Source organism: Styela clava, chromosome 11, assembly GCF_964204865.1.
Source record: "Styela clava chromosome 11, kaStyClav1.hap1.2, whole genome shotgun sequence".
In the NCBI taxonomy this organism is placed as follows: domain Eukaryota; kingdom Metazoa; phylum Chordata; class Ascidiacea; order Stolidobranchia; family Styelidae; genus Styela; species Styela clava.
In genome coordinates this window covers 4,794,895-4,808,254 of record NC_135260.1, presented here as the reverse complement: position 1 = coordinate 4,808,254, position 13,360 = coordinate 4,794,895, and the positions used below count along the sequence as shown (strand labels likewise).

Genomic DNA, 13,360 nt, shown 5'->3' with positions numbered 1-13,360 from the left:
GCATTTTGGTGGCAAGATGTGTGTCGCAAGGGAATTTTTTAGTCGCTGAATAAAAACTACATTTACATTCGAAATGAATGTGCAGAAAAAAGGCTCAAAATACGCAAAAGAAAAAAAGTGTCCCAACCTTCTCCAATCTAATTTCAGTAACAGTCGTCATAAGTTGTCAGCCAACGATCAAAAAGCGCATTTTAAAATTTTGCCATGAGCGCCATTTTACGTAGATATGTTCTGTACTTATCCATAACTACTCACTCTGTCATGTAAGTGGATGTGTTTATGCAAAGCTTTATATCTGCAATACCTCATAAAATATCCGATAGCGCTTACAAAAGGAATACCATTTTATTTTTATACCAAAAGAAATGATCCTGTTTTTCTATACAGGAGCACACCAAAAATACAAGCTAAGTACTATTTCATGTTCAAAAATATTACAAACGCAATACATATAATATGCATTATTAAAATGAACAAATTGATGAGTTGTCACGTGATATAAATCGCTCAGGCGTATGAGGTGATCTAGATAATTGGTGGATTTCGCAAATAAATATTCGGGCAATCAAGCTGTAATAGCACAAGCCACACTTCATTGGCTCACTCTAACCATTTCTGTACGATTGTAGCCTATGCTATCCTAGGCCAGTACATGAATTTGCTCGCGAATACTTCGCTTCGAAACAGCTGCTCGTGCAGAGTTATATCGCACAGGGTGACCGTACATTTGAACGTTCAATCTATATGCGGGTGCTAAAACCCATGGGTTAGGGTTAGTATGGGTTCAAATATCCGTAAAACAAAAAAAATTTCCATAGGTGCAATAGTATGCAGGAACAATCGTCGTGGGTTCAAATGTAATGGAACCATCGCACAGAAGTACATCTTTTCTTGATGTTGAGAAGCACATAATTTGTAATCGGGATCTAATTTAAACAAAATAAAATCTCGTCACCGCTTTTGCTCATTTTCAAGTTCTCGTCTGTGAAGACGTTCTGCGATACCTGAAAAATGAAAAAAAGAAAAGCTTACACTGAGCAAAGCTCTAAATAAGAAGACATGTTTATGTGTTAAAAAGAGCATATCATTTTTGGAGTACATATGGTTACAATAAGTGCTCGTATTAGAGATTGTCTTCAAAAGTTCCTACTTGTTGATATCAGTCAGTATTAGATGGGGTTTGGATGGGGGGAGGGGGGTGTTCAAAGTGGGGTAGGGAAATCACTGATGAGACCACTTGAGAAAAATGTCTAATAGTCAAATAATTCATAAGTTCAGAAATTAAATAACCCGTTCTAAGTAGCAGCCTACTCACAAAATAACGTGAATCCAACAGCCAGTAAGCTTAGCAGAATGTAAATCTTCATATACACGCACAATGTTGTGTTCCAGGCACAATTAATCGCAATCCCAAGGCAGAAAATACTAATGTATGTTGCACCCACGACGTGTTGTCTGCCGGGGAAATACTCCGTGTACATGACTGAAAATGATAATATTAGGTTAGAGCTGACATGGCGAACTGCGGCCCGCGGGCCAAATCCAGCCTGTTGGGTAAATCAATCTGGCCCGCATGATGCTGCCACAACCAAATTAAAAATAAATTTTGGAGGTTCAGCTAAAAATAGCGATCAAATTTAGTTTATTATTTAGCTTATTGTTTTCCACGTTCATGCTTCTGTAACACTTCATATTCATAAAATGTAACTTATTACGTCACACTGACATGGCCCGTCAGTCTAGGTGCACAAAATATTTGGCCCCTGATCCAAAAACCTTGCTAATCCCTGGGTTAGAGCAACGTTCACCTTGGGGGATTTGAAAGTTTTTGGTGACGAAATTTTACTTCGCTTTTTGCTTGCTGTGTGACTTACTAATAATATAATAAACGCTCTTGAAAGCCCAGGTTTTCCGGCCTCCGATCGGACGCGGTTGCTGTTACTTGGCAATTAGAAATCTCCCCCCCCCCCCCCTCTTTGAATTTTCTTGGCTAGGCCACTGCTCCTTCGTGTTCCATTAATAAATGAAAAAGAAAACTTACCAATTAGCGTCGACTGCCATATTCCGTCTGATAATCCAAAAGTCACATAAGAAATATAAACGATCCAAGCTGTGTCCAGACTAGGAGTCCAGAGCAAACAAAATAGTAAGTTACAAATATCTAGGACCGTTGACGTTGAAAATATAACTATTCTTCCTAGATGTTTTCCTCGCTTCCCCAGTATGGCTGGTGATATAACGTGGCCGACTCCATAAAGACAAGAGTATATTCCAATCTGCAAGAAATATAAATTTAGATCCGCCCATACATGAAATTGGGGATAAATTACTCCAACACTGAAGAGCTTTAGTACATCGGACGACATTACCGAACAGTTCTATATTAAAGTACTTGCGCAAACGCCATGGTCAAGATTCAAGAACGGATTTTTTATCAGGCAAATGAGGCTGAAAAATAGAGGCCTCAAGCCTTTGCAATTTTGAGAACTATTATTTATTTTAAGTCGTTTTTAAATTGCGAGGGTTGGTTTAAAAATAGAAGCGGTTTAAAATTTTATGAAGTTGTTATTTTAATTTTTAATCCTGGCAATAAATCTTGTCTCAAGTATTTACCTTTCAAAAGATTAAACAATCGAACGTATTTTTGAATGAATTTGCTGAAAGTTGTCGTATTTTTTCTGTAACTCAAATTTCGAGTTATGCGCAAAATAAAAGTTCATTTATGACACCCTAATATATTTTACATATTAATGATAGGCCTATTATGACTTCCCAAACGAACTATTTATGACTTCATTCATCAATGGTTAAAAGAACAGAGCTTAAAGCCTCGCATCGTTTAAATCTGCCTTCGACCATGATCACCCCCTAGTAGGCAATATTAGACGAAAAAAAAACACACTTGTTTCTAAGCGACTAACAACTTCTCCATCTTTCGCGCTTTTGCCCCGGTGGAACCATATGCGGTATGCATATGATGCAAGGATGCTGTAGCAATAGTGAAGGTACCTATCCTAACTAAGTAATTCAAGAGACTTGCTGCACACCAACACAATTAGACTTTTGTAACGTTTCGTCTAACCGAAGTCAGACTTCCACAATAAAACGCTTATCAAACTGCCAAATAAATATATCTGTGTTGGTGCTGTGCTACAAAAATATTGTGAATCACTTAGGATACAAAAACACATTTGCAAAAATGTTCTCTCACCTTTGAAAAACCGCTCACACAAGAAACGAATGATCTTGGCAGGTCTGAGAAAATATATCCAACCAGTAATCCGGTATACAGAGTAATAGGAATAATGAGAAGCTGTTTTGGTATGAGTAGTTGGCGACCAACTTGCTTCAGAGTGTTGGCAACTATTCCGTTGCATACACCATCCTGTTAAATGTGGGAATAGTTTGATTAGAAAAGCTATTTGATTGGATTTTAGACTCTTTAAAATGAATATAATATATATTTTGCTATAAGATATGTACGGACCGCCCCAAAATTGTAACAGGACCGCGCCACACTTTTCTAAAAGTTCTAAAAGTGGATGGCTTTCACAAATGGAAAAATCTGAAAATAACGTTAAAAATTCGAAACCTGATTTTAATTTTGAGTTGATAAACAGAAACTTTTCAATTTATAAATGGACGTTCAATCTTAACTACGACTACCCTAAGTCGGATGACAGACAATTATAAAAGTGATGCGTAAATATTTCGGAACTCAGCATTCTTACTTCTAATTTTATATACGGTAAAGCGTATGTGCCAATTTTGCTTTTTCGTCCAATGACGCTGACAAATTAAAGCAGGATTATAACGTAAGCAGATTTGTCGGTAATACCGACACCCTCGTGGGCCGAAAGATTATTGATAATTTAGATTTTATGTCGATTTAATTAACAAAGCCGCTGACTTTGGCACAAAAGCACATTATGATGTCAAAGGTCGAGGGTTAAAATGCAATGAGGTGAGTAAAACCGACGTACGCAATTCCTTTATAACTGCTCAAACGTAACTAAAGTAACGGATTAACCCTCAGCGTGTATTTAGCATGGTTTAATACATTATATATAGATAGACAATCACGGATCATAGATGGATTATAATCAATCTCAGTGTTCCGTTGGCCTGGGTACTGTAGTTTCTGACTGGCAACACGCACGGTACTTATACTTATTGGAAATGACATGCTTCAGGTCTTGTAGGTTATTACTTATCGATTTCAATCGGTAAGTATGTTGATAGGTATTTGTCTGTCTGTTAGATGTACGCGATATATCACGAAAGCGAGATTGAATCTGCTCCATATTTTGCATGTGCATTCATCATATGTCGTACCAGAAGACTATTGATTTTGGATGAATTATGTCGTATAATTAGCGAGTTATTAATTAATTGGTGATGGGACACAAGGTGTCACTATGGAGTAAGAGCGCTGTTTTGGGGGATCCTCTAACTTTCGATCGATAAGTTTTCGGTCTCTGACCGATATTATCGTGTTTCACGTTAGGTCTTATCACGCTCAATTGGACTGAAGAAGCTATAAATAAACTGTTTTTCATTCGTGGTTTTTAAACCTCTAGCGGCTAGAATCTGACCAATACCCAAGTCTTAACTGTAAGTGGGCCACCTAAGAAAGTGATTGTCCACGCCTGGCCTAGGGCCTCTGCCTCTCGTCGTCTATATTTGTTTCTGACCATGATTAGAGTGTGATAAATAGAGTAGGAAAACCGGGCCTTAAAGATTCCGTTTATTCTAAGATAGAATCACCTGGCGTCTAAGTCAGTGGTTCTCAACCTTTTTCAGTTCGCGGACCGGTAAAATTTAAAAACAAATTTCACGGACCGGCGGAGTTTCGAAATTAACCAAAAATGTCATGAACATAAAACATAATTAGAAGAATGCAATTACGACAAAAGTAGAAGGTGCAAAAAAATACAATTCAATCTAATGAGAAATTTGCGGCTGTCTTTTTGACATTATTTTTTTCGTTTGCTTTGCGAGTTTTATTGCATCGTTTGAAAGAATTTTGGCGCAGACTTTGCACATGGGAAGCGGTACTTTTTTGCTGCTGGGAGCAATGGTAAAACCAAGCTCCAAATACTTCTTATCATACCAGATCCATATCAACTTTCCTGAAAGGTCGTTTCGGTGCATGTTGTAAAGTTGATGTAGCAGTCTTTCCATCTGTCCTGTCAACACCACTAACTTGGTTGTCACCGCTGTTTTTTTTTTGAACGAACTGGATAATACTTTGTTGTTTATTTGTCTCCATTTTACTATCAAACCTCGCTAAATATATGCCTACTGTCAAATTACGGAACGTGCGAACTGCGAATTCTCAATCAGGTAGAGTTGTGTGTAGGGATTTGTTCAAAAAGTTTTTTTTTTAAACTCTTTTTAAATTTTTTTTTGTTTAAAATGGCTGTACTATTTGCAGACGCTCCCGTAGTATGTGGACCACGATGGCGGACACCGGAACGTAGTATGTGTACCGGATTAGGGTTAGGGAATAATTTTATTCCATTTTTTCTAGCCAAGTGATTTCCGTAGTATTTGTACCTAAAATTATGGCCTAACCCCAACCTGGTACACATACTACGTTCTGGTGTCCGCTATCTTGGTTCACATACTCCGGGCGTCCCGATTTTTTTTTGTATAAAATGTGTTAAAGAAAAATGAATGTAAAAACATGCCAAGCGCTTCTTATTTGCAATAAATCCTTCGAAACGCCACAAATAGCGACGAAGGCCCATACATGCCTTCTCAAGCTTTAGTTCAATGCGTCCGCAAACGTGGTTGGCGCAGGAACACGCAACCGATAAGACGATATTACGTGATACCGATATTACGTGAACGACCCCGGACAAGAACGACCTTGCAAAAATTGAAATAAGTCCGAATAAATGAGTTTGTATAACTTTGAAAAACTCCATCACTTTAACCGCACTTGTTTTGCCGAAGGCTGCCATTAATTAAAAAAGTTTCATGATTTTTCTTACTCAAAACGTCTCTCTGGCATCTCGGATAAATATTCCTGTTAAAATCGTATGACTTGGGTATAGATACAAACTTGGCGGTAGGTGTACGCAATAGAAGTGAAAATCAAAGCAAAAATTTTCACTTACATTTTTGAAAATATAATTGCGGCAGCTTATGCGGCTTCCGGAACGCAACGTTCTGGTGTAGTTTCACGGCGATGCAAGGGGCATTTCAATAAAAACAAAAAACTTTGTTTTAAAACAGGGTGTTTTTTAGAACTGCTAAAAAACAAAACCTTAGGTGTGTGACTTTAAATTCCACCGTTAGGATGTTAGCCGCCGTTATAAAGCCATAGACTTAACGGACATCCAACCGTTCAGGGTTCGAAATGAGCAGAGGACCTCTCACCAAGTTTGGTTGCTAGACGAATACCGGTCTACGAATCAATGAGAGTTAAAAAAAAATAATCATAAAACTAACGGACATGACGTCAATACATTGTATTTTGCAATTCGCTTATAATAAATTAATATTGGAAAAATATTTGGCGGACCGACAGAAAAGTTGCCGCGGACCGGAGATTGAGAACCACTGGTCTAAGTGATTGTTTCTACAGAGACCCGTTGGAAGTGAAAACGCAAAATAAAGGGACTCCAGGTCCTATAAGTTATGTCTTATACGTTAGGTCCTATCACACTGATTTTGACTGAAGATAGTATACCTTTCCCGGGCCTGGTAGTTCAACTTGAAGAGATTCGTGAAGACCGAAATCATTTTCATTTTCCAATAAGGCTGTTTGCGAGTTTTCGCGGTCGCGACTTCCTACAGTTGCAATCAAGATGTCTGCCTTCGAATCATTGATGCCAGACTTTTCTAGCTCAATTATATTTGCATTCTCATCGCCTTCTTGATGATGATGAACTTTGACATTAGGAAGCGTACATGCGTGGATAATTAGAGATGATATGCACATTGTAGTAAGACACGATAGTAAAATCATAAAATTGATTCTACTTTCGGGCGAATAGTTCCCAATGCTTTCATCGATGACAGTCTTTTTTTGGCAGTCGTTTGCGCCACAAAATGATAAAGTGACCTCATAATATAATGAAAAATTAGAAGAGTTGCCTGTCATCGATACGTTACTCATGACTGAAGGTGGATGTTGTTCATTTAAAACATTCAAAATCAGATAGGTGATGACACCGCCAAATATCTAGAACAAAAATAAGATATAGTAGGTCGGGGTAAGTAAGTTAGACCCTCCGGGGTATGATGACAGCCAAAATAAAATCCTTCTAATAGCGACACATCGCGCTTTTTCGTCGCATCGCGTGAAAGAGCGACATCATGCGAACAACGACAGAACCAAGATTTTTCATTTCAAGATCGACAGCTTACAAAGCGGAGCTTTTTTGGGAAGGGGTGTTTCTGCTGGGACAGAAAAAGGTCAAATTATAGAGTCCCAACGTTACGAAGAATAATTTTAGCCGGAAAAAATCTGCGAACTCGGACTTATTTTGTTTATTTGCTGAAATTAGACACAGGAGATTGATTAAATTCTTCAGCAGGTTGCCAGTGCTCATTTTTGGGGAGACAGGGTCACTTGAGAGGTAGGGTGGATTTTGAGTGGGGGTGGGGGGAAGATTTTTTTCAAAATAGTGTGTTGGGAATGTCAATGGGCCGTCGTCATCGATACTTGTTGATAAAACTTTCTTGGTACGAAGTACCCTTTTACAACACGGATTGAAAGCACTCTCATCGCCATATTTAAACTGGGTCACCTAGAAGTTGCGTCCGGCGTAAAATCTCATCTTACCCCATCCAATTTTTCCCCCACGTACGTTTAAAATACGTCCAAGGTTATGCCAACAAATTACAAATTGAATACTTGTAAAATAAGACATAAAAACTGCAGGTGGAAAAGTAAAAAGCAGCTGTTCAAACTCTTTGGAGAATTGCCCTGTAATGTCTTTTATGGGCCAAGACGGACACACTGGTTAACATGCAAGAAAATGCTCTGTTTACACAAAAATGTTAAGAGACCTGATCCTAAGGTATCTAGGCGTTGACCGAAATCTCATGAGACACCATCGAGTTTATTTTGATATATGTCCGTCTTGACCACAAAATGGTCAACTTACCCCGATATTTTTTTAGCTAATAATCGCGCGTAAATTCTGATTCGTTGCTATGGCAACGATGTGCAAATGTGGCAAGATAGCCGGAGGATGGGTGCATAAGTCACACGTAGAACGAACGCAGCTGCGGCATTTTGTAAAGGGTTATTCAAAATAATTTTTTAGTGGGTCCGACTTTCCCCGACCTAATCCGGCCCGTTGGGTAATTCAATCTGACCCGCCTGAATCTGCCACAACCAAACTGAAACCAAATTTTTATGTTTTAGCTAAAAATAGCTCAAAGAATTTATTGAGATTGCGGTTAAATTTAGTTTTGACGCGAGGCTTATTGTTGTCCACCTCTACTTCGTAACATTGTGAATATTGTTCATAAAATGTAACTTTTTAGGTCACACTTACATGGCCCGCCAGACTAGGTGGGCGAAATTTTTGGCCCAACCTTGCCCACCTCTGCTCTGAACTTATCTAAGTTTACAATTATTTTTTGTTTGTTATTAATATGAATAGGCAATTCTAGTATAAGTCGAAATGTACCAGTACGAAATATATATTCTCAATAGAAAGCCTTGTCACTAGGGTTCGTAGAAGGTATGGGGGATACTTACATGATGCAAATGGTGAATAACGAAGTAGTATCCCGAGAGTCTACTAACGAAAAATTCAACTGTTTTTGTAGGGTGATTCTTTATTTTGTGATACTCAGCACCAAAGTGTGCGTTGAAGATGCTTATGCAGGTCCAAATAGTCGACTCTGCTATTCCAATCAATATGGCAGTAGGTATCAGAGTGTAGTATCCTGCGCATTTGAAAATTATGTGTTACTGCTTTCGGGGGTGAAATTTTACGGAGAGAAGTTGAGGTGCAGAGAGATTTGACAATACGATAACGGGAAAAAAATCATCAAACAAAACATAAAATGCGAGCATCGTCACATGTTTTAAGGCACGCATCTCTGACGCGAAAGGGGTCACGGCGTCCATGGCGAACCCAAATGAACAAACAACGTCCAAAATATGACATAATATTCTTCATACCTAGTTTCGTCGAATAGTTTTTGTACTTATACGGCTTACCATATATATGAACAGAATAAAACGGGACATTGCGCAAACCTTGATTTGATTTCAGGGCTTAGTGAAGTGAGTCGCAAATCAGTGACAAATGCCTCTGGTGAATGAAACAATTACAAATAGGTAAAAATATATTTATGGCTGCCAGATTGGGAAATTTAAATCCACCGGGCAGAATAGCTTGTCACAATCGGCTCTGTAAGCTCACCAATACAATATCGTGGAGTTTGTGGACCAACCGAAATTAATTTTTGTTTTTCAATGGAATTATTTTTAAACAAATTTTGTGGAACTAACAGAGTGTTGATAACCTTGCAGTCAAAATTTGTTTCGCTAGTGACCGACTTTCGTCGGTCAGCATAGTTGAATTGAAAGTAGACTTACTTGGATAAAAGTTGGCAAGATCATATGTTATGTGAAACATAGTGCCCATTAAGATACACTTTTTCGCTCCGAATCTTCTGATTAACATAGGAGTCAATGAAAATCCGGATACAACTGCAGTAACGTACGCACAGGCGATACTGGCCACCCCTGGAAAAATAAAGCAAGTCATTGCGACGCGACACGTGAATGTTATTAAAAAAAATAAAAATAAAGCTAATGGAAGTGAATCTTGTTTTCAACTGGTGTTTGGTGCTGCTTCACGATAACCCCTCATACATTCAGAAGCAGCAATGTTCCGCATAAATAATCAAATTTTCTACTCAATGGCCGGGATGGCAGATATGTTGGACTGTTAGAGCTGACTAGGCCATTTACAACGTACACAGTAATTAGAATCATGTATTTTAAAACGAGTTACTTTTCTCAACTGGCTGAGCAGTGTACTAAATACCAAAATTGATACAATATCATCAGGCATAAGCAAAGAATGTCATGTTCCCGTTTCTCATTACAAATTCAGGACACAAAATAAAAGCTGTAAAGCGATTGAAGTTTTTTCCAAAGTTCATCACGCAGACAAACACACACTATATATATATATATATATATATATATACACTGGTTAAAAAGGGGTAATCAGTATGCTCTCCAGCTTATCATTATGGGTTATCTGTAGATTCGACACTTTTCACAATATTTTAATACAATTATATTTTCAAGTTAGGAAGTGTTTTGTCACACCTTTAAATTGGAGGAGTGTTTTAAATGGTGACCGTACATTTGAACCCATGCGTATATCCACGGGTTCAATCTATATGCGGGTGCTAAAACCCATGGGTTAGGGTTAGTATGGGTTTAACTATCCGTGAAACAAAAACAATTCCATAGGTGCAATAGCATACAGGTGCAATTGTCATGGGTTCAAATGTACGTGGGTTCAAATGTAATGGAACCGTTTTAAATATTAGGGAAGGTGGAATGGAAGGTTTGACTTCAAAGCGGGACGCCTACAAAGACACGAATCCTTGTTAATTTACTTATTCGCCCTAGCGTGCTTTTCTGTATAGATAACACCTTCAAAAAGACGTTGTTCAATGTTACATTCGATTGACGTGAACGTTCTAACAGGACCAATTAGGTTTGATTTTACATGTGATACGTTTGCTAGCAATGTTAGCGGGAACGAACAAAAAAACGCATTCATCTTCAGTAAGTATGCTAGCGTTGCGCTACACAGCAACAATAGTAACGAGAACATGTTCGTGTATTATGCTGGATGGCTGAACGCCAAAGCGGGACTTTTGACTGAATTTTCGGGACGGCGGGACAAGACGCTAAAAAGCGCGACTGTCCCGCCTAAAGCGGGACGTATGGTAAGCATACATAAGTTCAACATGGATAGAAAATGAATCTGGAATGTCTTGTTTTATTTCAATTATTAGTAATTAATTAATTATCAATAAAATAATTTCATATTTGAAAAATTTTTTACGTAAATAATAACGTACAAAAGTGACCCTATTTGACCTTAAGTCGCTTAATCTGTGCAAATATATAGGGCTTTGTTTAAAAAGAATTGTTTCATAACAATTGTTTTAAATCAAGTTTTTTTTTGCCTGTTTTGTTCAAAATGGCTGTACTATTTGTTTCATTTGTATTAAATTGGTTGCAGAAAAATAGGTGTAAAAACTTGCCAAGCGCTTCTTATGTGCAATAAATTCTTCAAAACGCCACAAATATCGATAGAGGCTCATGCACACCTTCTCAGGTTGTAGTTCAGTGGTTGGCGCAGAAAGACGCAACCGATAACGTAACGCCATTACGTAAACCACCCTGCGACGAAACCACCTTGCGAAAATTAAAATGCGATCGAATAAATGGGTTTGTATAATCTTGAAAAACGCTATCACTTCAACCTTAAAAACAAATCTTGCTAAGCATAAATTAACCGAACAGTATTAACCGTAATAATGCCTTCATTTTATAAGAAAAATGTCAATTCATGAACTCGAAATTCATATCATGACGTCATAACAGATTAGGTGAGGCGTCTTTGCATCAGAGGACTCTTACAATTAACATAGGCCAGGCCAGCGTGTCTCATCCGCCGTCGATGTAAGCATATTCTTCATTATCGCAACCCAATTGTTTTGCCGAAGGCTGCCATTCCTCTAATTGATTTTGTAGTAGGCTTGTGAGCTAATTTTCATGATACAAAAGTCGCGATAAATGTACGCAATAGAAGTAAAAGTCAAAATAGAAATTTTTACTTACATTTTTAAAATTATAATTCCGGCTGCGTGTACAGCTGCCCGAATGCAACGTTTTGGCGTAGTTTTGCGGCGATGCAAGAGTTTTTTAATGAAAAATACAAAAAATACAGAAAAAATTTGATTTAAAACAAGCTCTTGTTTTAAAACACGATGTTTTTTTAAAATTGATAAAAAACAAAACCCTACAAATATATAAACACAATAAATCTCTCGAGAATAACATCTTTTTTTACACTTACCCAACCCTGCTTCAATATTAACACTTGACTGCAAAGTCATCATAGTGCTGAAGGACGAAAAGATGAGAAATATCCCCAAACCATAGCAGCAGAAGTCACGTCGAAATTTTGCAAATACTTTGTCACTACTTCGAGCGACTTCCATCGATTTCTCTCCATCTGATGACATATTACATATGCTATATACCTAAATGTATGCTAAGAAACTATCAATACAACAAAGCGAGCTATAGATTCAGTGTTATTTAACAGTCAGTAGAATGTGAAGTAGGGATGGAGGTTTAGGACACCAGTGGCGCAGCCACAAATTTTCAGGGGAAGGGGGAGATATTTAATTGCCAGTAAAAGACCGTAGACCAGACATGGGCCAAATCCGGTCTGTTGGGTAATCTGGCCCGTCTGATGCTGCCACAACCAAACTGAAACCAAACTTTGATGTTTTAGCTAAAATTGATCAAGGAAATTGTTGAGATTGCGGTTGAAATTAGTTTCGGCATGAGGCTTATTGTTTTCCACATTTGCTTTGTAACTATGTAAATATTGTTCAAAAAATGTAATTTTTACGTCACACTTACATAGCCCGACAGAATATGTGGGCAAAATTTTTGGCCCCTGGTTTAAAAACCTTGCACATGCTTGCCGTAGACAGTAACAGCTAGTGGGAAACGTGAGTTTTCAAGTCTTGGGGATCTGAAAAGCTATGCTATGAAAAATTGCTATGTTTGATGCAGAATATTTTTTTTAACAATTCAAAAACCGCGTGAGATTCCGACCCTCAACACTTCAGACCCCGCCCCAGTGGGACATTCGTACTTCCGTATCCACCATTGGTAGTGTTTATCGGATGCGCACTTGTCTAATAGAATGACTCGGCGGTCGTGCTAAACGTTGGATAACACTTTCCATCTAACCTCTAAATACCCCACGCGGGTTCGGGATTGCTGAACTCTTCGCGTAACCGCTGACCGGCTTCATACACCATAAAGTTCATGAATCTTAAATAAATAACCAAACAACTATCCCCACACCACCATGAACTAATAACCAGACGAGAGGCCATAGCTCGCCACATGATTAAGCTGTCTCGTTGACTTTCCTCTTACCTGGGATAAAAATCCCGTCCTAATAAAAGTTGAAACTTTTACCGCACTCGACGACAGCATTCCTGTGAATGCTCTGACATAATTTATTTTGATTCACAAACCAGCAAAAGCCGTCAGAGATACGTGGACAGATAGATAGGAGAAAATAACAAAACCTATAGAATAAGG

General features: G+C 38.2%; 1 protein-coding gene across 2 annotated transcripts; it reads right to left on the bottom strand.

The window, feature by feature from the left end:
* Positions 1 to 403: 403 nt before the first annotated feature.
* LOC120347441 (protein unc-93 homolog A-like) lies at positions 404 to 12,785 on the bottom strand. Of its 2 annotated transcripts, XM_078117908.1 has the most exons (8): positions 12,090 to 12,785; positions 9,575 to 9,724; positions 8,726 to 8,916; positions 6,701 to 7,195; positions 3,212 to 3,385; positions 2,042 to 2,276; positions 1,316 to 1,483; positions 404 to 1,004 (listed from the first exon to the last, which is right to left on the bottom strand). In XM_078117908.1, exons 1-8 carry the CDS (start codon positions 12,256 to 12,258, stop codon positions 952 to 954), a joined length of 1,635 nt encoding a protein of 544 aa, XP_077974034.1. In that variant the 5' UTR covers positions 12,259 to 12,785; the 3' UTR covers positions 404 to 951. The 2 variants fall into 2 exon arrangements, with proteins under 2 accessions (XP_077974034.1, XP_077974035.1); XM_078117909.1 differs by lacking the exon at positions 6,701 to 7,195 and having other exon boundaries at positions 12,090 to 12,574.
* Positions 12,786 to 13,360: the final 575 nt, after the last annotated feature.

Coding starts and splice junctions, on each gene's coding strand:
- LOC120347441 (XM_078117908.1), bottom strand. CDS start 12,258: ATGTCATCAGATGGAGAGAAATCGATGGAAGTCGCTCGAAGTAGTGAC. Junction 8,917..9,574: donor TCTTGCCAACTTTTATCCAA/GTAAGTCTACTT, acceptor TCAAATGCGCAG/GATACTACACTCTGATACCT. Junction 3,386..6,700: donor AACTACCAGGCCCGGGAAAG/GTATACTATCTT, acceptor CACATTTAACAG/GATGGTGTATGCAACGGAAT.